The sequence below is a fragment of the Styela clava genome, chromosome 1 (assembly GCF_964204865.1).
Source record: "Styela clava chromosome 1, kaStyClav1.hap1.2, whole genome shotgun sequence".
NCBI classification, from domain to species: domain Eukaryota; kingdom Metazoa; phylum Chordata; class Ascidiacea; order Stolidobranchia; family Styelidae; genus Styela; species Styela clava.
The window spans coordinates 3,804,939-3,829,517 of NC_135250.1; the positions used below are offsets into that span (position 1 = coordinate 3,804,939).

Consider the following 24,579-nt stretch of genomic DNA (forward strand, 5'->3'; position numbering starts at 1 on the left):
ATTTTTTTTTGACATCAAATTCTTGTTTGGCGTTATTTCTGTATTCAAGCGAATGCGGCATGTACTTTGTTAGATCCCATTTGGATACAGTAGGCCTTATAACAGTATTTGCTAGTTGTAGTTGAAAGGTAACACGACCGGGCGGGGGTAGGTTATGCTTAAACCAAAACTGCAGATTTACCAGCTTACTGTGGCTTCTTAGTTGCTGTAGTTGTGTGCAGAGCTGTATGAGAGATCTGTGCTAAGGATGGTAGGGCTGAAGGTGTCCAGTTTGAACTGTAGAACCAAAATTCAATGTACCTCATTTTTGCTCTATTTATTACACCTCATAAAAATGTCCTTATGCATTGTTTTAAAATAACCTAATTCTGTAATTCCTGCATTTCAGAAATGATGTAGAAATAAGCAAATTATAATCTGTGTTCAGATTTGTTAATTAAGATTCGTTACTCTTGTTAATGGTATAATATTTTTAACTCTTCTCTTCAACATGTCCGCAAGGTGCCAACCCAGATTCTCAACTGATGATGATTGTGCACTATTACCAGCGGACCCTGCTCTTGACAGCCCTATGGAGGCGAGCCAGAGTTCCTATAATGGCTATTTTCGACACCGGATGTCTCAGGCTCAAATCCCACACATGACACGACTCGAGTCGAGTATTTCGATTCAGTCTCTCAGTGCAGGAACTCCTCATCTTGAAGAGAGAATGCGACGTAGGCTGAAATATTTTTTCATGAACCCATGTCAAAAGTACCAGGCGAAAAGGAGGAAGCCCTACAAACTATTTTTACAGATTTTGAAAATTGTCATTGTCACAGCACAATTGACCTTATTTGGAGAATCAAATCTTGCGCTTTCAAACTTCAAATTAGAAAACAATGAAGTTTTTCAAGCCTCGTTTCTGGGACATAATCGGACATACTATACAAAATCATCTGTATATTCGCAAGTGAATGAGATTCGGAAACAATATGCAATTTGGAAAAACAATACTGTTGGTATATTCAGTTATCCTCCCACACCCCCTGGCAACATTTCAGCGGATATAGCACCTCCAGTGGTCATGTGTGTAACAAGTTACGACAGTATCAGCGAAAAATCACCCTCCACCTCGTTGGATTTTGACCTCGATAAACGCAGCACTGAATGCTTTAACTTGGAAAAATGGGTGAAAATGAACGATACAGAGGTTGAAATCGCTAAAAAAATTGTCAGAGATGATTACATACCTTTAAGCAATGGAACTTCATACTACATTGACTTCCCTCGTTTGATAACGCTGGATGTTGCCATCGGATTTCTTGTTGTTCAAATAAATACACCGAGGGGTTTTACTCCCCCCATTTGCTTCAATACTACAATCCTAATCACTTTAGATAATGCTGCACATAATGGAGTGCTATTCCCAAATCTTGTTTCGCAATATCATATGATTCCCTGCAGCAAGGATGAAACACCCTCTATAAATACAATGAAGATATTTTTGAATTTGTTTGATTCAATAATTGTCCTAGTCTGCGCTGTCTCGATGGTTTTGTGCTTACGATCGCTCTGGAAGGCGCAGATTTTAAGAATGCGATTCGAGACGTTTTTTAAAGCGCAATATAACAAAAAACTGAACATGTCGGATAAACTTGAATTTTTCAATATGTGGTATTTGCTTATTATCATCAGCGATGTCTTGACAATCCTGGGATCTTTGTCAAAAATCGTTTTGCAAAACAAATACCTAGGACTGGTGGATTACAACGTTTGCAGTGTGTTTTTAGGTGTTGGTTGCTTATGTGTATGGATTGGCGTTTTAAGATATGCAGGATTTTTCCATCAGTACAATGTTCTTGTACTAACACTCAAAAAATCATTACCACACGTTTGCCGTTTTATGGTCTGTGCTTCGTTATTGTATCTTGGATTTATGTTCTGTGGTTGGGTGGTGCTTGGACCTCATCATCATAAATTTCGAAGTCTGGTTGTGACGTCTGAAGCACTTTTCTCTCTTATTAACGGAGACGATATGTACATGACTTTTGAAGAAATGTCGAAGACGAGTACAGCTATGGTCGTGTTTTCTCAGATTTATTTATACGTATTCATTGCATTATTTATTTACGTTGTTTTGAGTTTATTCATCGCTGTAATCATGGACACTTATGAAACTATAAAGGACTGGCAAGACCAAACCCAGCAAGACCAGTCAGAACTCGAAAAATTTGTTGCCCCTTGCACAGCAGATGCAAGCGTTGAAAATTATGGATTTGACACTTTAAATTCCGCCACTATGTGTTGTTGGTGTTGCTTCGGCAATAATGGAGAAGATTTAGGCGCAGATGATGAACTACTATTGGATGACTAAAAATGGCCTTTGACATTTGGATCGCTGGACCTGTGCTATGCATAGCATTTGAGTTTGCAACTTGAAATATTGATATATTATAAGTTGTAACTTCCATCTAAATTTCACATTTAGTTTGATATTTAATTGAATTATAAAGTCCATCATGTATCTGAAACTAGTAACAGGATACGTTTCCAGGGCTTCCCCAACCTTTTAAGGTTGCGATCCCTTTTCAATATATTAAAATTTACTGTGACCTCTGTTAAGAAGGCATTGTTATGCCAGCGCGTTGCTTCACTGATCTAATGAATTCTATCAAAACTGTGTTTTTAAAGTTTTGCACTAATTTTAATAATTGAGTTTCAAAGCAAGAGCCTGAAAAAGTACAGTAGATATTTGTTCGAATTGCTGTACCCTTTGAGACCCCTAAAAATGGTTACGTCCAGTTTGGAAAGCCCTGTAATATTTGAACATACTGGACAGGACATAAACTGGTAACCGAGCGAGAGATCATGGTCCGCCATAATATGATTAAGCTCTTACTGATGATATAGTGCTGTATAATCAAGTACCGGTAATTGCGATTGGGAAAATAGGGTGTCCATAGCCTTAAAAAAAATTTCAATTTGCAAAGGGGATTTATTGATATTGTATATTGTTTTGTCCCTCACAGATGTATTGGATGAAGTAAAAATACTTGAACAATTACTGACTAAAAACAACAAACTGGTTAATATATATTGAGAACTGATTTCATATCAAAATTGAAATTGTGAAGGGATATTACGGACACCCTGTATAGTAAAGTAGGCCTATTCGGTTTAACAACTTCCAAGTATATTCAGGAAATGATTAATAGCTTATCTATATGAGTAAGTCTTAGGCTTACTTGTAGCAAGGAATGAACAAAACTGAATTGAATTCAAATGTGTGCATTCAACATAGCTTATTAAGTCCACATTATCGCTTTTCGTAAATTCGATACATACTTTCTAGAGGTCGAATATACAGCTAGTCGTCAAACAAGAACGAATTTTGATTATCACGATATTCCAAGAGCTTTTTGTGCTAACCTCTCTGATTTTCACTGAATATATTCCATAATTAGAATGTGTTTTCAGTGGTAAATTATTCCATATTGACTCCTATTCGTTATTAATACCTCAATTCCATCTCATCCATTTAGTACGTTTTCGTGCTAATCCCCTGATTCTCACTGAATATATTTCATCGATAGAATGTTGGTTTTAAAATTATTCAGGGGTAAATCATTCCATTTTGACTCTTATTTGTGATTAATACCTCAATCCCATCTAATCATCTATTTAGTAAAGTGATTATCTGCTTAATATAATACTATACATTTAATTATTAATACATTGTCTATTTTTAAATTCACACTGAATTCTTGTAATTTCAAAATGAATTACAGTAAGAAACAGAGATTTCTTCACCATAAATGAAACGAAGTGCTATCTTTTTATTGCTCTTTTATTATTTTTCCGATTTATTTCCTCGCATTCTGCGGTTGTTTGTTGGCCACCATTTATTTTCTGCCAGGCCAGGTTACTTCCTGATGGAACATATTCAAATAAAAGTCTAGGCTCTTTTGTACCACTGAAGGAAATAATGGGAAATTTGAGATAAACACCCCTGTTTTAAATTAACAAATTAGTAGTTATTGGGGTTAAGGTTAGAAATTATTTAAAAATATGAATTTTCAGTGCAATCTGCATTCGTAATCCTAACTGGATATTTACTGATTTTCTTATTTTGATCGTTGACGGGGCCTTTGTACAAAAGATTCAAATCATATGAGCGAACATTCTCACTATTTTTACCCTGATTCCCAATTGAAGGGCATTCGATTCACGAGTTTAGTCAATGGCTGTTAATGAGTATCAAGCAGTAAACTAACTTACTGATAATATGTTTTCTTGGATTGTGATTGACTTATCCTAGGTTGCGAGAATTTAAGTTAAGTGAAGGTAATATATACTGTTATGCCCAGCCACAAATTTTTTGATCTATCAAATTTTAGCATATAAAATAATTGTAACATATTAATTTTCTGTTTTTTTATTATTAGTACATATATTCAAGTTGTATGTGATTGGTTATTATCAGCAAATATTTCACTTGTGTCAGCGTCACAAGACTTGTAAAATATTTCTTATTGATTTGTTAATTTGCTGCTTACATGACGATTCTGACAGTCCTATGCAACATTTATAGTTGTTTATAAAGTTTCTATTCTTGCTATGTCTTGCTATTGTATATTGGAAGTTTGTTATACTTTCTAATATTCCATTTGTTTATGAAATGCATCAGGGTGGTCCAAATTGGAAAAAGCGAGGGATAAAAAAAGTTCTCATCAATTATGTATTTGGTAGGGAATTGATATGTTGGATGAATGGGTTTCAGCTTATTTTTGATATAATAAACTGTCTGTTCCCTCTTATACAGGGTGATCCAAAAAAAAAAAAATTCAAGTCATCTGGAGCATATTCTAGAGATAACACAACTTTTGTGCAAAGCTTCCCAGATTACTGAAACTCATCGGGTACAATCATACAAATTTTTTACATGGGTTCTCTTTTATCAAGTCACCTGTTTGTAATATCCGTCCATCATTTTGATGGATGCAAAAAGACAACACTTGTGGGTGAATGCATGTGGCCCGCATATTGAATTTGGACTACTCTGGCATTTATTACCAATATCTTCTTTTTGTGAGCTATTTCTGCCATTTTGCAACCTGTTCACAGAGTTCATTTTTTTTTGTTTATTCATATCAAAGCTGAACATATCTTACTTTTTGAACTTAATCAAATTTTCCCCTATATCAGTATCTGTGCACTGTCCTGATATCATACTTCATGGAACTCATAGCATTTTAGTTGCAACTTGCAAGGGTTTACAAAGAAATATATTCTAGTCCAGGAGTGTGCAACAGGCGGCCCAGCTCGCCAGCGACCACAAAGCGATAGACGCATTCTCTTCTTTAGCCTTGCTCGTTAAATATTTTATGTTGCCCAGCTAAATTTCTGGAGTTGGTTATATGCCCACCAACAAAAAATGTTGCACACCCTCGTTCTAGTCAAATTTGAGATAGGCCTACTGCTATTTAAAAAATATTGAGAAAAATTTTTTTTTGAATTTCTAGATATTGAAATTAATAATTATGCAAAATTTATCGTTTTTGCCTTGATGAATTGATTGATTATTTGAGATAAAAATTTCTCACTATATATCAATACAGGTTTTACATTTTTCATATTACTGCTGACCGAAAGCCTGTATTATTAGTATGAAATTCCTCTATTTATGTACGACAGTTTTGCTTTTGTGATTTTACTGAACTAAAAAAATGTGTTGTGGGTACCTGTTGCAATGGTCGAGATTTTTGTATTATCAGTATGAAATTCCCCCTTTTTTGTACCAAAGTTTTGCTTTTGAATTTTCGCAGAACTAAAAGTGTTGTAGTGTAGGGTCCTGTTTCAAATATCGGGATTTATGTATTATCAGTTAAATTTCCCCATTTGTGTACCAAAGTTTTGCTTTTGTAATTTTACAGAACTAAAAAATTGTTGTGGGGTCCTGTAACAATGATCAAGATTTCTGTATTATGAGCATGAAATTCTCCCCATTTGTGTACCAAAGTTTCGCTTTTGAAAATTTTTACAAAACTAAAAACAAATGTTGTGGGGTTCTGTGTGACACTGATAGAGATTTCTGTATTATCAGTTAAAATTCCCCAATTGTGAACCTAAAGTTTTGCTTTTAAAATTTTTTGTAGAACAGAAAAATGATTTGTTGTGTCCTGTGACGAACTACTCATCCTATGTTCCACCTATTTGTATTGCAATTGCATTCATGTGCAACCTGATCTTCAATACGAATACCCCTTTTTCAAGTGGGCACTTTAAACCCAGGCTTTGATTTTTGTGACTTTTTTTTGAGAATTGGACAATTTTGCTTTAATTTTGCAGCAGACTCATTTTTTGTTTACACTTACTAATGTATTTCAATATAGCTGTAAACCCCAGTTTAGATGCTAATTTTTCAGTATATGCATAACAAGAATGATGGCAATTTATTATTTTTTTTCCCTACTATTTATCGTTCCCTAATGAAACTTAGGACTGAAGATATACCGTTCCTTTCTAAAATATTAGCTTTTCAGCATTCATTGGTTGCTTATACAAAGCCTAGTTCAGAATGAAGGTGTAAAATGCCTCCAAAATGAATAAAAAATGCAAAGAAACTCGGAAAACCAGAAATCATATTATTTATTCTTGAAATTTTCGTTTGATGAAATAATTTATCGAGTATTTTAAAGTATGAAGCACGCTGAAATCTATAAAAAAAATACTTTATTTGACAGTTAAATTTGGTATTTTACATTTATGTGTTATCTATTACATCGCATATGTTTTCACCAATTTATAATGCATTGTTCATAAAACCTTGTGACAAAGATCCTTCCATGTTGCATAAAATATGCCTGTCCTGCTGTTACACAGGAAATTACTTAACTTATGGGTTCAGGAAGATAAAACAATAGCACTGCTTTTTGTATTACCTGTGTTTCCTTTTCGGTTATGTTTCAAACAATAGGACGTTGATAAAGTTAACTGCTTTGACCATTAAAATCATAAACACATGGCATATTTTACTTCATGAAATATGAAAAAACATTTTTTTTTTATCCTGGTATTTACCGTATGCTTTGGAGAATGAAGATATTACGACAGATTATTAATGATATCATTGACCCATGGTCTCTAATCTGGTTTGCTATCAGGGATGGCGATAGCTCAAAAATTCCATTATTATGCTATTTCATTTGTTCAAATTTTTTGCTGCTCTGGGCCCTGGGGAAAATTACTTTCTATTATCCCAATTGTCAAGAATCCATTTTATGCGTATTTCCAGCTCAAAAATGCACTTGTATTTGAATTGAAAATATCCAGTAATTCAATATTATTGTTGACGTTAATATTTCTAAATGTATCTCATTCTATATCTCAATATTGAATGATATTCTTGTAGTGTGTGTACCAGGTTAGGGTTGGGCCATAATTTTATTCCAATTTTCCTTATTTTAGTTACGAGTTCGGGGACTGCCTGTGTTAGCCAAGTGAATATACCCCCTGCTCATGGGCTTCCGTCCCTTTCTACAACTTGATGTAAAGTAGGCGAACAAAATTAGTTACCTCCATATTGGTACACACACTTCTGGAGCGCCAGACTTGAAGAAACTCTAGTCAATACGCTTAGAAAACAATCCAATTCATTTGTTTAAATCAGCAATTTTTATTATTAATTTTTTTAATAATTGTTTGTATTCAACTTGCCACTGATCAGTTCAATTCATTAATTTCATTCATACTTTATTTATTTTAAATAATTTGTTGTATTTACTTTTTTTCAGATTTATTTGACTCAATAAAAGCATTTTCAACATTATGTTGAAAGCATTACATCCCTTATGCAGAAATCTTACCTGCTCAAGAGTCTCACAGCAAACTTCTAATTTTTCATCGTTTTCACAATGGACACTTCTGAATAAAACTTATAATGGACAATTATCGGAAAAAAATATATTTTCTATGAATAATATCGGACAAGTATCGAAAATACACACTTTACAATTCCAGAAAAAGTGTTGTAACATTTTGAACTTAAACACGCAAAGTGTATCTGCAATTTATGATTTGAAAAACGTTGCGTTCATCTCCGGACGATTTTTAGAATTAGAAGAAGTACAAACAGAACCAGAACAAGACAGATTTAATTTTGATAAGCATTATGAAGAAGTTCGGCAACAAAACTTTGGGCCGGTACCAGTATCAGAATGTGATTTTCCGAGGTATACTTTTTATTCGATTTACATGAATTTTTGGATTTGAAGTCTATGTTTTTGATTTGAACCTATGCTTCCCTAGGGCATAGGTTCCCAAAGTGCTCCATGCAGAGCACTGGGGCTCTGTGAGAAATACCTAGGAGCTCCGCAAACTATTCATTTACCTATTAAAATACTGACTTGACTAATTGTGTAACCGTCCAAAGAAGCTATAATGGAATTAATAATATATGACAACGGTAAGAAGTAATTCTACCTCTTCATGGGATCCATAACACCAAAAATTGAGGACCCCTGTCCTAGGAAAAGACCCAAGTTTGAGAACCACTGTTCTGATTAATTTAGTTTCGAGAATATTTTTGGAAATCATATTTTAATACTGAAGAAATTTGCTCTCGATATGATGACAATTGACAAGTGTTTCACACCTTACCTAAGTTATAATGAATTGGGTATGCAGTGCTGAAAGAATGAGCGTTCCTTTGAAAATAAGCTTCTTATGTATTAGCCTTAATTCATAAAAAAATCGTTTGTCTGATAAAAACTATGATCTGACGAAGCTCACAATGTACTGGCTATTTCTTGGGAAGAGATTAATGTTTTTCCTCCTTCTTCATTTGCTTGTTAAATTGGACTTATCATTACGTAACATACATGATGAGAGCAGCAGTGTTTGAATAAATACATCACATATTTGATTAACTCATTTTCAACGACCTATCATATGACTGTTTAATATTTAAACAGTACAAAATCAATTAAATTACCGGTAATTCATATATTTAATACACTATATGGCCATTTGTGTGTTCATAATTTACTTCTGTGCAGTAGGATACAAATTATGGTAATTTATTAAAGAATATTTTAAATCTATGCTGTTTAAAATCGAACATACTATCGGCAATCTGTTATTTGGCAGACTATTTTCCCGCTAATAAGCCAGAACTGCAATATGTGCCATCAAACCGGATAAGAGGCCGTGGTTCTTCATATGATTAATTCGTCTTATTGGCTTTCCTTCCCTCAGAATAAATATTTAAATCCTATCCTAAGTCTGAGTCTTGAGTCAATTGTGAATTTTCCTCAATTCCACTCTACTTCCACTCTGTTTGTGGGCATGCATGCTCATCTTAAGCCTTGCTCTAGTCTGACAACTCTTATAAATATCATTTATTCTTTTAGTGGAGATGCTGCATTAACAACATGGGAATATGCCAAGCGAGATCATCTGGTATACGACGGAATAAAATACAGCGAACTTCCTATCGCCTCCATTCAAGCTAAATATAACAACACTTTCATAAGCATACATTCAACTGACGGTAAGTTAATGTGTCGTATCATTCTTGGACATCTATGTCTATATGGTCATCTATGTAGATCTGTATTTTTGGAATATATAGCTGAGTTGCAAAAAACATTTTTAAATAGTTCGAGGACTAGCCGAATTACTCCCATAGAATTTTTACCTGAAATTATAGCCTAACCTGGCACACATACTACTTTCCAGTGTTTGTCATCTTGGTTCACATACTACGGTACCCAATTACATGTGTAGTAGTATTTGTTGTTTTGTGAGAATGTTTTTATGTAATAGCCTATAATATGGTTGCTAGTGAGTGTTTGTGCTTTTAGATCTTTCATGTTGATAAATATGCGATAAAAACATATATTCAGAGCTGTAGAGTTATAGTTGACGAAAGTTTTAATTTTGACTCTAGAATTAGTAAAATTTTGATTCTAGTCCAATTCTGCGGAGTTCGAAAATTTGACACCAATATCAATAAAAACATGTCATCAGCGTATTTCTAACGCTAAGCACGAGGCTCCACAACACATCACTAGAATGATATTTTAGAAAATATACCTTAATTGCAACAAATTAGATAATTTCAACCAGTTATCATTATCTGATTATGAGTATAAAAATTTAGTGTTTGTGCTTTTAGCATTTCCATCCTGTTGATGAGGATTTTGGTGGATAAAAGTTTAAATTCACTCCAGGATGAATAAAATTTTGACTTCCAAATGTCCGATTTCAAAAATTTGACTCCAATATCATCAAATACATGTCTACAGTGTTCACTCTAAAGCAGTGGGCGGCAACCTTTTTCAGGTGACGGACCGGTAAAGTCTGACCAAAACTTTGGCAGACCACCTTTACACAAATGAACTAAGCTTTTGTGATAAACTAAATAAACTGTGTTCCTAATTCGGAGGTATGGTCGACAGTGATACACGTAACGTGTTTCTTACATCCAGTCTACTTCGATATTTCGTTTTGTAGTTGTCAATTTTGAAAACCCGGCCTCACACAAATAGGATGTCGGGAAAGGTAACAATGCCTGTAAAGCTTCTGTAGCTATGTCTGGGTATTATTTTAAGAGTTTTGACCAAACGACCGCAAGGTATATATTGCAAAGATGCTTTTCAACTCATTACCTTTTAAATTTTGGATCAACTGTCCTGTATAAGACAATCTCATCGTTGATTCGTTAGGTTTATTTACGAAGGGATTTCATATCCATTCCTTTAAAATCCTTGGGTCGTTTGCGCTAGGATAGTGCCATTCAAACGCCTTTATAACGAAATCCAAGCTGCGAGCCATAAGGGAGATCTTATTCGGACTGATCTAAGACTTTCTTATACTGACGCAATTGACGCATCATTATTGCGACATACTGGCATGACAATTGTTTGGGAAGTCAGACATGCTGTTGCGATGTGTTTCTCTGGTTTGCTGCTTTCAAGTCGTAGAGTTTGTGGTTGTTAGATTGTAAAGGTATTATTAAGACCTTCTTTGTTTTAGGTTACCTTTCTGCGGACCGGCGATGGGCCGCGGCCCGGTGGTTGCCGACCACTGCTCTAAAGAACTTACGAATGCGAAGGTGACTCGCAATTGAAAAAAAGCGTGCCAATAGTGAAAAATGCGTGTCATACTCCAACTGTACAGCTTGCTAAGATTAAATGTTAAGAGGGAATACTCTCAATTTCTATTGTAAAATACCACATTTGCATTTATTTTTATGATGAATATTCTTCTTTTTGTTTTTCAGGTAAACCGTACGCATTCATGACATGTGTGAGTATAATTTTGTCATTTAGTTTCTGATGAGTATTTTTAATTCAAGTTGATAAACGGCCCTTTGGAAGTATGTGTACCAGTATGGAGGTAACTATTTTTGTTTGCCTACCTCACTTCAAGTTGCGTAAAGGGACTGAAACTACACTATGGACAGGTGGTGTATTCACTTGGCCAACTTAGAGAGTCTCCGAACTCGTAATAGAAGTAAAATAAGGAAAATCAGAATAAAACGTTGGCCCAACCCTAACCTGGTACACACACTACAGAAGCACCAATAAATGAACCATGGCTGTGATATACTTTAGCTCTGAAGTCATTAATATTGGCATTTTCTTTTTCGCCCATTTCACTGTATTTCTGACCTAAAAGTCAGTCACATCACATTCATTGTATATGGTACTACCGTAGTGTACACTACCAGGTTAGGTTTAGGCCATAATTTTATTCTGATTTTTCTTAAGATTTCCGGTTGAACTGAGAGTTCGGGGACTGTCTGTGTTAGGCAAGTGAATATACCCCCAGCGCATAGGTTTCAGCCCCTTCACACAACTTGATGTAAAGTAGGCAATTAAAAATTAGTTACCGGTACCTCCAAATTGGTACACACACCCATTGTACTGTATAGTAGTCTTCGCTAAGGGTGGCAAGTGAAAGTTTTAGCTTGTGGCCACCTGAGGATAGTTGCATTACCCCCAAGGGGCATTGAGGGCCCAGAGACCTTAATCTAGTATGTCAGACTTATAACCATTTTAGGCGCTCCAGAAGTGTGTATATCAATATGGAGGTAACTAATTTTGTTTGCCTACTTTACATCAAGTTGTGTAAAGGGTTTGAATCCTATGCGCAAGGGCTATATTCACTTGGCTAACACAGGCAGTCCCCGAATTTGAAATAGAACTAAAATGCGAAAAATCAGAATAAAATTATGACCTAACTCTAACCAGGTACACACACTACGGGAGTACTGAATTTTGAGCTTTCCACTCATTTAACATTTTCATTCCAATTACAGGGAAGAGTCGGCTTCAAAAATTCTAAAAAAAAGACAATCCACGCCGCGGAAAGCGTCGGAAAACGCGCAGCTGAAACCTCTATTCTACGAGGTTGTCACAAACATGTCAGAGTTGTTATCAAAGGTCCGGGATATGGACGAGTTGTAAGTTGTTTATTTTCTGTCAAGAATTGTGTTGAATTAGATGTCATTGGATGTCATGAGCGGAGGAAACTGATATAGAATTGCTACATTTACATGCTAGTAAATTCCTCATACTCAAGATGTGTCACGCCAATGGGAAACTTAGCAGTTGGCTCATTGTGCCAATTCATGGGTTCTCGACCAGTTGGCAACAGCAATAAATGATGATGCGGTCATCGAACCACTCGAAACAGGGGTGTGATTGTATTATTGTTAAAAAGGCAATACCAACCGGGAAGATTCCTGTCCCTATAAAATAGTAATAGTGGCTTCTTACCTAGCAGTGTATTCTTGTATAAAGCCGCTGGTTAAAAATAATTGGTTCCTTGCGCATCACTGCACTCTGGAAGTAATAAATTGGGAAGGAATTGGAATGTGGAATCTTGCACAAAGCCTTGTCAAGATGGAAAGCATATAATTTTCGTACAAAGAGATTCCCAAGAATGTCCCTTTACCCGAGCAGTGCTTCAAAATAATGTGGAATTTTTTTCAGGCTGCAATTCGAGGGCTTGTGCAAGGAGGATTGAATGTTGTTTCTATATCAGACATCACCCCTCTTCATGTTGATGGTTTGCCGCAGAGACCAAGAAAAATAAGAAGAATATAACTTATTTAAGGTCAAAAAAGCTTGGTCATTATATTTGAAAAAAAAATGAATACAATGGTACTGTTGATATCAAAAAAATTAGGGCGTCACCAGGGGCGCTGCAAGAACGGGGTTTAATCCTCATTTGACCCTCTTTCTGAAATTTTGAAATGACTGAAACAGTCGGTAATAATGTGCTAATGTTCAAAGAGCGAATGTTGTTATTTCGTCTGCTTGTAGTTATTACTTAGTATGTGAATATCTTTATATCAGTTCTGCTGCCCTTATCGGTCAAAATTGATGGCATGGCTAACTTATTAATAAAATTTCTATCAAATTGTTCACTGTATTTGGTTATACACCAATGTAGATTTAGTTTGTGTCTCGATTGTGTGAAACCTGAATAAATTTGCATATTTTGATCCTGGTTAAACTGGAACACACAGGATAAGACAGCAAAGTATATTATTCGAAAAATTGCACGTATCTGTTAGATCTTTCTAATAAGATCGCAATTCTTGAGGTAGAGTTTTGTAGAAGTAGGTTTAGACAAGGGGTGGGCAACCTTTTTCGGCTCGCGTGCCAAAATCGGCTAAATTTAACGCCGAAATTCTTCCGCGTGCCGACCAAAATTAAAAACAATGTTTTGTTACTTTCAAAGCAAAATACTCAATACAACACCTTTTAAACATGTACAGACTAATATACTATTCGAGAATTTAACAGCCCGACAAATAGACTTGATTACTTTTTTTATTCTATATCAGTGAGACTTCTGCTGTTGCATTACCGGTGATAGAGATTTTACATCGGGTTTATATTTTGTAACTTTCAAAAAACTACTGGTTTAATCTTTCGGGCTACTTCTATTACTCGACCTGATAAAGTTTATATCTGAGAACAGAGATTCACAAGCATATGTAGATAAAAACATGGAGAGTAATGCAGTCGCAAAGTTTTCAAGACAAGGAAATTTTTTGGGAATGGCATCCCGGGCACGCAATAGTTCGTTTTCTGCACATCTCTCTTGTATTGTCTCCCTCATCCCTTATAATTTTTTTCGAAATCAATTTATAACAGTAAGTTAGTAGGTAACTATGACAAACGTGAGCTGTACAACTTCATAAATCAAGCAGAAATGACGAAAAAGGGTGGCGCAGACGAATTATATTACGTACGAATGTAGTCAAATGAGTGCTGCTGCGCTCTTCGCGAGAGCTAACTCATTTGTTACATCATAATATATTTCTTTGTAGCCATAAGGACAAAAAGAGTTCCAATGAATAACGGATTGTCAACAAATAATAATGAATAAACGAACACCTAGTTTCATCAGGTCATTTAGAGTCTGGAAACTTTTTATCTGAAGAAAAATGATTTCGTTTCCGAGGCCTCGCTCGCGTGCCGAATAAATGGGCTCGCGTGCCAGGATTGGCACGCGTGCCAGGGGTTGCCCACCCCTAGTTTAGACAATTTTCTATTTGCCAAGTTAGACCTAGACCATAACAGCTATGGAATACGGCCGGAAAACTGGTTTTAAGATTACTGACTCGAGAATCTTGAGGGTCCAAAAAGTGTTTCAACACACCAAAAACTTACTTGTGTTATATAGAAAAAATGGGTACTCCCGGAGTATGCGTACCAAGATGTCGCACAACAGGAAACGAAACCTGGTACACAACCCGAGTTCAGCTTGTGCGCCATCTTGGTGCGCACACTTCAGGAGGTCCGAAAAATGCCTTTTTTACATTTCAAAAGGGGAGGGAGGGTTCTGACAAACCGTGGCTACGCCTCTGAGACAAGAGAAAACTCGTTCATAAGATTTGGTTAATCCCATCACTGAGTACAACGTAAAAAGAGGTTGTTTTCTCATTAGAACAAATATTCCCCAGTCATGTTCGGTGGTGTGGCGCATCGTGCTAAGCGTCAGGAACACCCTCGCCACCGCACCTCTAATTACCCTGCGTGGGTTCGCAGGTTGGAATCCCGCGCGGGGTGAATGATATACGAGATAATTGCTGGACTCCTCTCCGCCGTGGGATGGTTCACGTGACGCTGGTCAGTTATGGCTTCCTCCACCACCAACTACATGCTTCCGAAAACAAATAACTGTCTAACTAACCCCACCATGGACTGGTAAGCGGACGCGGGTATGATTAAGCCGTCTTGTTTACTTTTCTCTCTCCCGGAAAAAATATGTAAATCAGATCCTATGTTCGCTTATTATTTAATTCAAGACTGCATAAAAGAAACTCTTTGAAATGCTTTTGCAGTAATTTTATTTCAGTCATTTCGATAAAGGTTCTGGGTTAAACAACTTAGTTAGCAAACAGGGTTCTGAGACTTACAAAATTAATGATAAACTAGAAAGAACGTCCGTTAGGTATAAATAAAATATGATAATAATATTAAAAATTCAAATATTAGATAATTAAAAACAAATGAAAATAAAATAGAAACAATTCTCGTTTAACCATACGATAATGGTTCTTAAAAATAATTAAATAATTCCAGGCACTATTTAATTTCCAATAAATTATTTTTCAAGAAGGCTATTCCATCAGTCTTTCTCTTATACAGATAAACTATCAAGGTCATAAATTTTGAGCGCTCCAGAAGCATGTGTACAAATATGGAGGTAACTAATTTTGTTCGCCTACTTCACATCAATTGTGTAAAGGGACTGAAACCTATTGGCAGGGGGTATATTCACTTGGCAATCACAGACAGTCCCGAACTTGTAATAGAATTAGATAAAGAAAATCGGACCCTAACCTTGTACACACACTACTTGAGTACCAAATCGTCCATTCTCAAGTTAGTTCCATCATTAGTTTGGTCATTGGAGGTTCCCAGCAAATCAAAAGTGCACAATTTCAATGTTTATCACAATTGAACTTCTCAATAATAAAGCTGTTGAAGCTTGTTTTTCAACAAGCCAATGGCTTATGAGTTTTCTTGACTTTCTCGTTCATATACACTTGCATAAAGTAGAAATAATTTGTTCCTGCGGACATCTGGTTGAAGACTTTCACCACCGCGAGATGACGCTAGCAATCAAACATGTGAGCATTAGTAAAATGCACGGGAATATCGTCTTCGCATTGTTGCCCTTGTTGCAAGCATCTGAATGTAAATTTAAAAAGATTGAAAATATGAACTGGGCGATTCAAAAAACACTGAATGGAAGCTAGAAAAAAGCGTCATCAGGTCCTATGATGTTACTGTGTCAATTATTCAATTTCTGTTCAGTTATTATAGTTCATCTGGCACTACCGTGTTTCCCTGAAAATAAGACCTAGCCTGAATTTTTAAAATGGTTTTAATATAATCCGTCCCCTTAAAATAAGACCTAGTCGATAGCGCGATTTTTTTTTTTGACCGAGTGGATAGCAAGAAATCTCTTCTACTCGTTTAAAATGATTGGTCATTGTTTAGCACTTTTTTTTTTTGAATAAAAACGCGTTATTTATAGGTAAATGGATATCGGTTTTCGTGATTTGTATGTATATTTGAAAATCTCCTAATTCTCTACTTTGTAATTTTGTTTTTGATAAATGAATGGCATTGAAATAAGACCGTCTTATTTTCAGGGAAAAACGACCGGCAATGCTCAAACATACTGCGACTAGGGTTGGGCATTTTCGAATACCTTGTGATTTCAGAATCGAATCGAATAAATTTGTCGAATCTCGAATACTTGAAAATATATAATTGTAAGCGACTTTATTATAGTAATTGGCCCTCTCAACAAATGAATTACTGAAGACATGGAATAAATCACTCAGATAGATTACTGAGCGTTCACACAGAATAACAAACACGTTTCATCAACTCACTACAGATAGTCAGTCATATGTTAGAATTTCGTTGAAAAATTATGACTTCAATGAAAAAAAAATGGGGAATTCACCTCGACCATTAGCGGAAAGATAAAAACAATATGGCGGCGATTCGAAATTTAGCTCTGAACCGATTCGAATAATTTACTATCTGATTCGATTCGAATATTCGATTCGAAATGCCCAGCTCTGACCGCGACCCTGTGTTGTTAAGTTCAGTTATCATTTATCAACAACCCCCGATGCTCTGTGTAATCTTGGCAAGTTAAGAGGATTTATCTGATGGCTGTCAATCATCCAGTATCCTGAGATGACCTCTATATGTCATGGTATATAAAGGAGATAGTCTTCACCATGAAATGCGATTTTAGGAGCACAAGGGTTCTCAACTTAAAATGCGGTAAATTAAAACGAATATTTAAACACCGTCACTTCGAAAACTCACTTTCTGTAAGTAGCTGGCATGCTATGTAAAAACTGAAATTTATTCGTTCGTTTCCCTACTCAATTTTTCTTTCAGTTTTGGTGGAGTATATAACCTGGATTTCGAGCTCAAGAATTCAAGAGCGTTCCGGTTCTCAATGAAAAATTTGATAAAATGAGGGCTCAGCCTCCTTATATATCGTTACATTATATATAAACAAATCCTATTTAGATTACATAGACGGTTTTGGAGCAGATGACGTGACTGAGCGCGGTATAAAAAGTACCTTCGACATTGCCGGATAAATGTATTATCATAATAAGTATGTGCTTTTGCAATGATATCACGCTCCCTTTACAAGCGAGTAAACATGATATACAGTTTCGTATTTTGCTTTCGAAACTAAAAAGTTGTGTTAGACTGGCCGCCGTCAATAGATGTAATAAATGAATAAGATTATATGCTTGAAAGATTACAACGATTAGATTAGAGCTCGGAGCGACGATGTGGAAGTTCCCCATCTCTCGAACTATCTTAGGACCTTTTCCCAGTTATCTCGAGCCCCCTCCCCCTTAATATTACCCCGTCGCATTTTAAAATAACAAATTAGTAATCATCCAGTGGGGGTTGGGGTTAAGGTTAGCAATTTATTGAATTTGGATATCCAGCGCAATCTGCATTCCTAACCCCAATTCTAACTGCATAACGTATGTATTCATATATTAGTGAGGGAAGAGGATAACTGGAAAGACCCTATGTTTATTATAAGGCGTTTTCCTTTGTAAACAAATGCTCATAAAACTATTTAGGTAAAGATGTAAAAACCTCATTAATGTTTTATCAAATTTATGTGCTCTTGCAGTGATATTGCGCTCCCATTTCAAGCGAGAAAACTAGATCCCAATTTGGTATTACGGCCCCAAAACACTTTTCATTGTAAACCCAAACGCTCCTGAAGCCACGAATGTGGGGACGCAAAAACCTCATAAAAGTATTATTATTTTTATGTTCTTTTGCAACAATATTACTTACCTATTTCAAGGGGGAAAACGTGGTACCCATTTACCCAGTTTGGTATTCCGCCCCCAAAAACTAAAAAATTGTATCAGATTGGCCCGCCGTCTCTAGATGTACTAACATGGATAAGATTATATGTCGAAATTGAAAGATCAGAACGATTAGATTAAAAATCAGAGCGATGATGTGAAAGTTCACTTCTCGAACTATCTTTCATTTACAGCGTTTTTCATTGTAAACTCGAATGCTCCTAAAACAATTCAGCTGAAGATTCAAAAAACATCGCAAATATATTACCATGTTTATGCACTTTTGATAGGGTATAACGCTCCCATTTTAAACGAGAAAACTCGATTCATTTTACTTCAATTTTTAACAGTAATCCGTGGAAGATATTTCCGATATAGAACAACATATTATACATAATTTATCCCCCTGATGAATTGAGCGCGCATAAATTGGACACTCTGCGTAATACGGACGGACATAAATCTGACGCTGTTAAGCTAACGTTTATACTTTTAAATTACGTTGTATTCACTGATATTTTCCAGTAAAACCTCCTTAAAATGGCCATATTAGAGACAGATTTTTATACAAAGAATAAAATACTGCCCGTCTTTGAGATAGCCTCATATATAGCTAGGTTATGATTGGGAATGTATATAGCAAATGCTTCAAAATACTTTAAAAGTTCAATTTACGGAAAAATCCCAGTTATTTTTCTACATTTTCTCGTCTCTACTATAAGGATTAATATAGAACCGCCCCCTTGAGACACGCCCTCTTTTCACCGCATGTCATGTATTGACGTACATCTATAACGTGCGTGCTTGTTTATTTAAAATAACGTGGCATAGCGTATAAAGCCTTTCGACTAATTCGCCAATAAACAAAAATCACATCGACTTATACGCCGCGTCCTCTGGAGACCATACCACGTACTTTGGATACTGAAAGGCTATTCTGATAAGACGTTTCCGTTCGCAATAAAGCCTTTGATGTCTGATAATAAACAAACATGAGCATTTAGATTTTTTTTTTTTTTTTAATTTAGAGAGTAGTCATTTATTTATTACAGTGCACCTGTTTGACCCTCTGAATTTGGAAAAGGTAATTTTGCGAGAAACTCATTTGCGCGAAAATCTGACTTTCACAAGCACATTCAATTCGACGATATGTTCTGTGTTAGGATATATATTCACACTTTGAAAAAAGAAGAAGATGGAATATACAGCGTGTTGCGTTTATTTTGTAGTGTACCTGATTGCCTCTCTGTGAATTTGGAAAAGTTACTTTAACGCTAAACCCATATGCGCGAAAATCTGACTTTCTTAACCCTTTTCGGGGGAGGTCATTCAAATGGAGATTGGGACCATATATTCATCCTTATCCGTTTTTGAAAGACCAAATTTCTTTTCAAGAAGCGACCGCAGATTACCTCGACGAAGCCCTGAAAACGCACATTCAAGACGTCTTGTCAGATCTTAAATTTTCTTTAGTAAAATATTTTATAACGTCTTGCTATTTTGGGCTTTTCTAGATGTTTCTGACTAGATTTAAAATAACTGTAATATTTTCTTAACTTTCACAAAAATAAACTTTGTAAAAAACAACAACCTCAAGTTTCCGGAAATATTAATAATGAATCGCTTTCAAAACATTCGCATTTGAAATTTTCCTAAAGTTTTTGTCACAACTTTAAAATAAGCAGTAATTAGAGAACGCAGACATAAATACTGATTAATAATATATATCAGGGATGCTCAACTATTTTTACCAAAGATCCTTATAAAAAAACTTCAAAATTACTGGGGTCCGGTCTTTCCAGGGTGCTAAATATTGGTACCAAGATGGCGCACATCCTGAACATAGTACGTGTACCAGGTCAGGGTTGTTCAGTTTGTGCGTCATCTTGGTGCGGATACTTCCGGAGCGCCCTTTCCAGAAATAATATTTCGACAATGATAAAAGCGTACTCCCTTAGCAGGCTAATGATTATTTGCTAATCAAGTAGCGCTATCAGCATTGTTTATTACGGCGTTACAGTTCGTTCCATATATTTGTCAAGTGCAAATATGAGCAAGTTATATAATAAGCTTTAGAACAATAAAAGCCATTTAAATGAGTACATTTCATTAAAGTTGTTGCACTTTCCATATGTTGTTGAATAAACTGAAATAAACCTTGGATATCTCCAATAAACACTTTGGGGTCCATAGAACTTTGAATGAAAACTTAGGAGTTCAAAGCAAAAAAGGTTGGGGAGCTCTGATTTACGTCGTGAATAAACATCAACTGACCTGTTTTACAAGTACTGAAACAAGTTATAGTGTCCATCCGTCTTGTATAAACACAATCTTCTCTGTATACTGGAGTCGCGCTGCATTCTCGAATTGTTAGTGTCGATCGATACGTCAGTACTGAAAAAGAAATTGTTGTTTGTGTGAACTTGGGTACTCCCGTAGTGCGCGTACCAGGTTAGGCCATAATTTTATTCCGATTTCGTTATTTTAGTTCTATTACGAGTTCGGGGACTGTCTGTGTTAGCCACGTGAATATACCCCTTGCCCATAGGTTTCAGTCCCTTTGCACAATTTGATGTAAAGTAGGCGAACTAAATTAGTTACTTCAATTTTGGTACACACACTTTTCCAGAACTTGTTGTGTGTATATGTGGACATGGCCAAATCAAAATTTTAAGATATTCCATTTCATCTATTGTACAACATTTTAGTATTTTGGCAAAGGTCACTAGTTTTTTTTATTTTTTCATACACGTAATACTCCGTAATACACACCAATCAAAAATTGATAATTCTGGAGAGCGAGCATAATCTTTGAACCCTTGCGTGCGTCAGACTTCCTCTTTGACTTAGTTACATACTTTTCTATGGACGAAACTATCTTCAACCAAACACAGGAAAAAAACACTCACTCGTAGCAGTAGTTCTTTGCACTCTACAGTACTTCATATGAGGAGGACACTCAGATAGATAATTATTGCTCAAATGCTTTCCCATGCATTGCGGATCAGGATTGAGAGAATTTGAAGTGCAGTTATAACAAAAAAGAGCGTAACCTGAAGTAAAAATATTAGATTTGATAATAAATTCGGCGGTTGGTGTATCGTGCTAAGCGTTAGAAATACAATTTCCATTGCACCCTTTATGGGTCCGCATGTTCGAATCACGCTTGGAATAATTATGTGCAAGAGGATTGTTGGACTTATCGCAGCCGTAGGGTGGTCCTTGCAATCGCTAGTCGGTTACGGCTTTCTCCACCATGAAGTGCATGCATCTTAATAAATCACTTATCCATTTCCATACCCGACACTGAACTAGTTACCGCTCGAGAGGCTCTGGTTCGCCATATGATTAAATCGTCTTATCGATTTCCCCCTCCCCCGAAATAAATATGTAAATCCTATCATTTATAATATATACAATGCATTTAATTGCTTTAGATTTGGGTTGGTTTCTTCGTCGACAGTTTAACCAATGGAGCGTATCTTTTATACACAGTTAATTCATTATTTATATAAACTGAAGTGACAACTACTCTCCGCGTGTTATATTCAAAAATTTTAAAATAATTATTGGTTGAAATTTATGGCTCCATCCGTAAGTTAACCGATGTAATATACCGGTATCGGTATTCACTATAAGTGTAAGGGATTAGAGTGTCTTGCTTCACACTAACACCCAAGTATTACTGTACAGACTTCTGCAGACAATTATATTTTAACAATGTTATCCAATTGATATTTTATTTACAAAGTGGAATTGCTAAACAGTGTCGGTGTTGTACTATACGGTTTATATCAAATCCACAATAAATGGAAAATTAAACAATGCTTGTTTGTAGAATTCTGACGTCGGCCAGACGAAATATTACAGAAACGCATTTGTGTTAGTGCAGTGGTTTCCCCCAACCTATGGGTCGCGACCCAAAAGATAGTTTTTCCAGAAAAAAAAACTTGAAGTTTCTCATTTTATTTTCTAGTAAATTTTATTTTATATTTTATTGAAGTGTTGCTCAATAATAATTGTATATGTGGTAAGTATTACAGCGTAAAAACTTTGTAGCATTTATTCTGTTTTGCTCAAGTAAAGCAGCGCCACGATTTTGAAACCTCGCTGAGTGCAGACTAGCGTAGCTTTCTCACTTTTTTTTTGTTGGTTGTTCTTTAGTATTTGAGCATATCTTGGATCGCCAGATTTTACAAATTAATTCTTTTAAAAAATTTGGGTCGCTCGATAAAAAAATGCTTGAGGACCACTGTGTTAGTGTTCAGCGAGACTCTTAAATCTTAATAAATTTAATCACTTTCTAAGACAAATCTTACCTTGGCGAAGGAGACAATATGAAATGAATAAGATTAGCATCGACTTCATTCTGTCGGCGTTGGGAGTTGTGCGTCACGTGCGTGAGAAAATACGTCAATACGTCTTCACAGAAGAATTCTTTAATTGCAAAAGGCTTTAATGAAACTCTAATTATTTATGATTATGGTGATAATAATGTAATAATATAATTGACCTGAAAAATAAATCTTTTTTTAATGTAGTCACACGGTTAGTTCCAATCAGTTCCAAAAGTTCAAACGCAATTCGAATAGATTTTTTAAAGCGTAATTACAATTTCATGTTGCTATGGAATCAGATCTCAATATATCTCAACCATTTTTGGGTACTCCTGAAGTATGCGCACCAAGATATCGTACAACCTGAACCCTAACCTGGTACACAACCTGAGTTCAGGTTGTGCCCCATCTTGTTGCGCATACTTCAGTAGGTCCCATTTTTGTTTTATTGTAATCAGTGTTCATTAAATATTTATTTAATAAACCTGTAGAAGCCAACTACCTATATATAGTATTGACGAAGTTTCTTTGCAATTTAAAAAAATACAGTATTTTATGGAGACCTGTGTTATATATAAATCAGTGGCCCTCAAACGGTGGGATGTATAGAATTTATTGAGGGGACGTGGAGCTGATTAAAAATAAAAATATTTATTAGATCAGATCTTGCCCGTCTTGTTTCGGATTATTTACATTTCTGTATTTTGTATATTTACGTTCCATCCACGTATTTTCAAAGTGTTTTTTAAATAAAACATACTTTTGCATTACTATCTGGTATTTGTAGCTTATTGTTAGCTTGTTTTTTTTAGGGTGCGAGACTTGACAAATTCCAAAAAGGGGGCGCGGCTTAAAAGCCACTGATCTAAATCCTTTGCTACAGCTTTGAAACAGCAGTCGATATTAGGAAACTACATGTTCTAACTGATGTTACAAGAAACCTGACGCTGTTTATTGATTAGATTCTAAAATTACAACTTTAATTGGATTTACACAAGGTGGTTTTGTGTAGTAGAGTCTAAAAAAGTTGTTATCGAACACTTAGCTAAATCTGACTTTCCTGTGACAATATCGGTCGGAGACCGAAAACGTATCGATCGAAACTTGGGTTTCGATTCATGACTCTATAGTGACACCGCGTGTCCCATCACTAATTAATTATAACTCGCTAATTATACGACATAATTCATCCAAAAGCAATAGGCTTCTGGTCGGAGATATGATGAATGCATAGGCAAAATTTGGAGCAGATGCAACCTCGTCTTCTTGAGATATCGCGTTCATCTAACAGACAAACAAACAGACGAACAGACATACAGACAGGTAAATACCTATCAACATACTTACCGATCTTAAGATCAATAAGTAAGTATCGTTCGCTAGCATTGGCTTCCTAGGCCGTGGCGGGTCAAACTTTTCTGCTGCCCGAGGCGAGTTTCTGATAATGCTGCCCCTTATACCTAACTTTAAAAATAATTTGGGGGATAAACAAATAATAACTATCAGTGGAGGTTGCGCGAGACTCCCAATCCTTTCTCTATGCCGCCTTTGCGCTAGTAAATTCGAATGCATGTAATGCAATAATGCTGTAGCAGGAATGAAATACCATAATATGCAATTCAAGAGTACTGCTGCACAGCTAGTGTAGACTCTTGAATTGCATATTAAGGGAATATAGATGTTGTTAAACATATAAATTAAAAATTATAAAGGTCAAGTAAAAGTAAAATGTTTGTAATATTAATTTAAATCATCAAACTAAGCAACAAACCCACCCCTATAACGTGCTGCTCGGGGTGGTTGCCCCTTTGACCCCCTCTAGACACGCAACTGTTTCCGGGTTAGGCAGACACG

At 35.7% G+C, this 24,579-nt stretch overlaps 3 protein-coding genes across 3 annotated transcripts; 2 read left to right on the forward strand and 1 right to left on the reverse strand.

The window, feature by feature from the left end:
* Positions 1–389: 389 nt before the first annotated feature.
* LOC120342153 (mucolipin-3-like) lies at positions 390–7,776 on the forward strand. The gene has a single exon (XM_039410863.2). It carries the CDS (start codon positions 491–493, stop codon positions 2,354–2,356), a length of 1,866 nt encoding a protein of 621 aa, XP_039266797.2. The 5' UTR covers positions 390–490; the 3' UTR covers positions 2,357–7,776.
* Positions 7,777–7,795: 19 nt separating this feature from the next.
* On the forward strand, positions 7,796–13,416 carry LOC120343970 (uncharacterized). Its single transcript, XM_039413030.2, has 5 exons — positions 7,796–8,213; positions 9,393–9,532; positions 11,267–11,292; positions 12,308–12,451; positions 12,984–13,416. The coding sequence occupies exons 1-5, from the start codon at positions 7,810–7,812 to the stop codon at positions 13,095–13,097; spliced, it is 828 nt and encodes a 275-aa protein (XP_039268964.2). The 5' UTR covers positions 7,796–7,809; the 3' UTR covers positions 13,098–13,416.
* A 1,921-nt stretch (positions 13,417–15,337) lies between these two features.
* Positions 15,338–22,897, reverse strand: LOC120347439 (uncharacterized). Its single transcript, XM_039417419.2, has 4 exons — positions 22,708–22,897; positions 21,298–21,441; positions 20,663–20,782; positions 15,338–16,202 (listed from the first exon to the last, which is right to left on the reverse strand). The coding sequence occupies exons 1-4, from the start codon at positions 22,754–22,756 to the stop codon at positions 16,108–16,110; spliced, it is 408 nt and encodes a 135-aa protein (XP_039273353.2). The 5' UTR covers positions 22,757–22,897; the 3' UTR covers positions 15,338–16,107.
* Between the last annotated feature and the right edge of the window lie 1,682 nt (positions 22,898–24,579).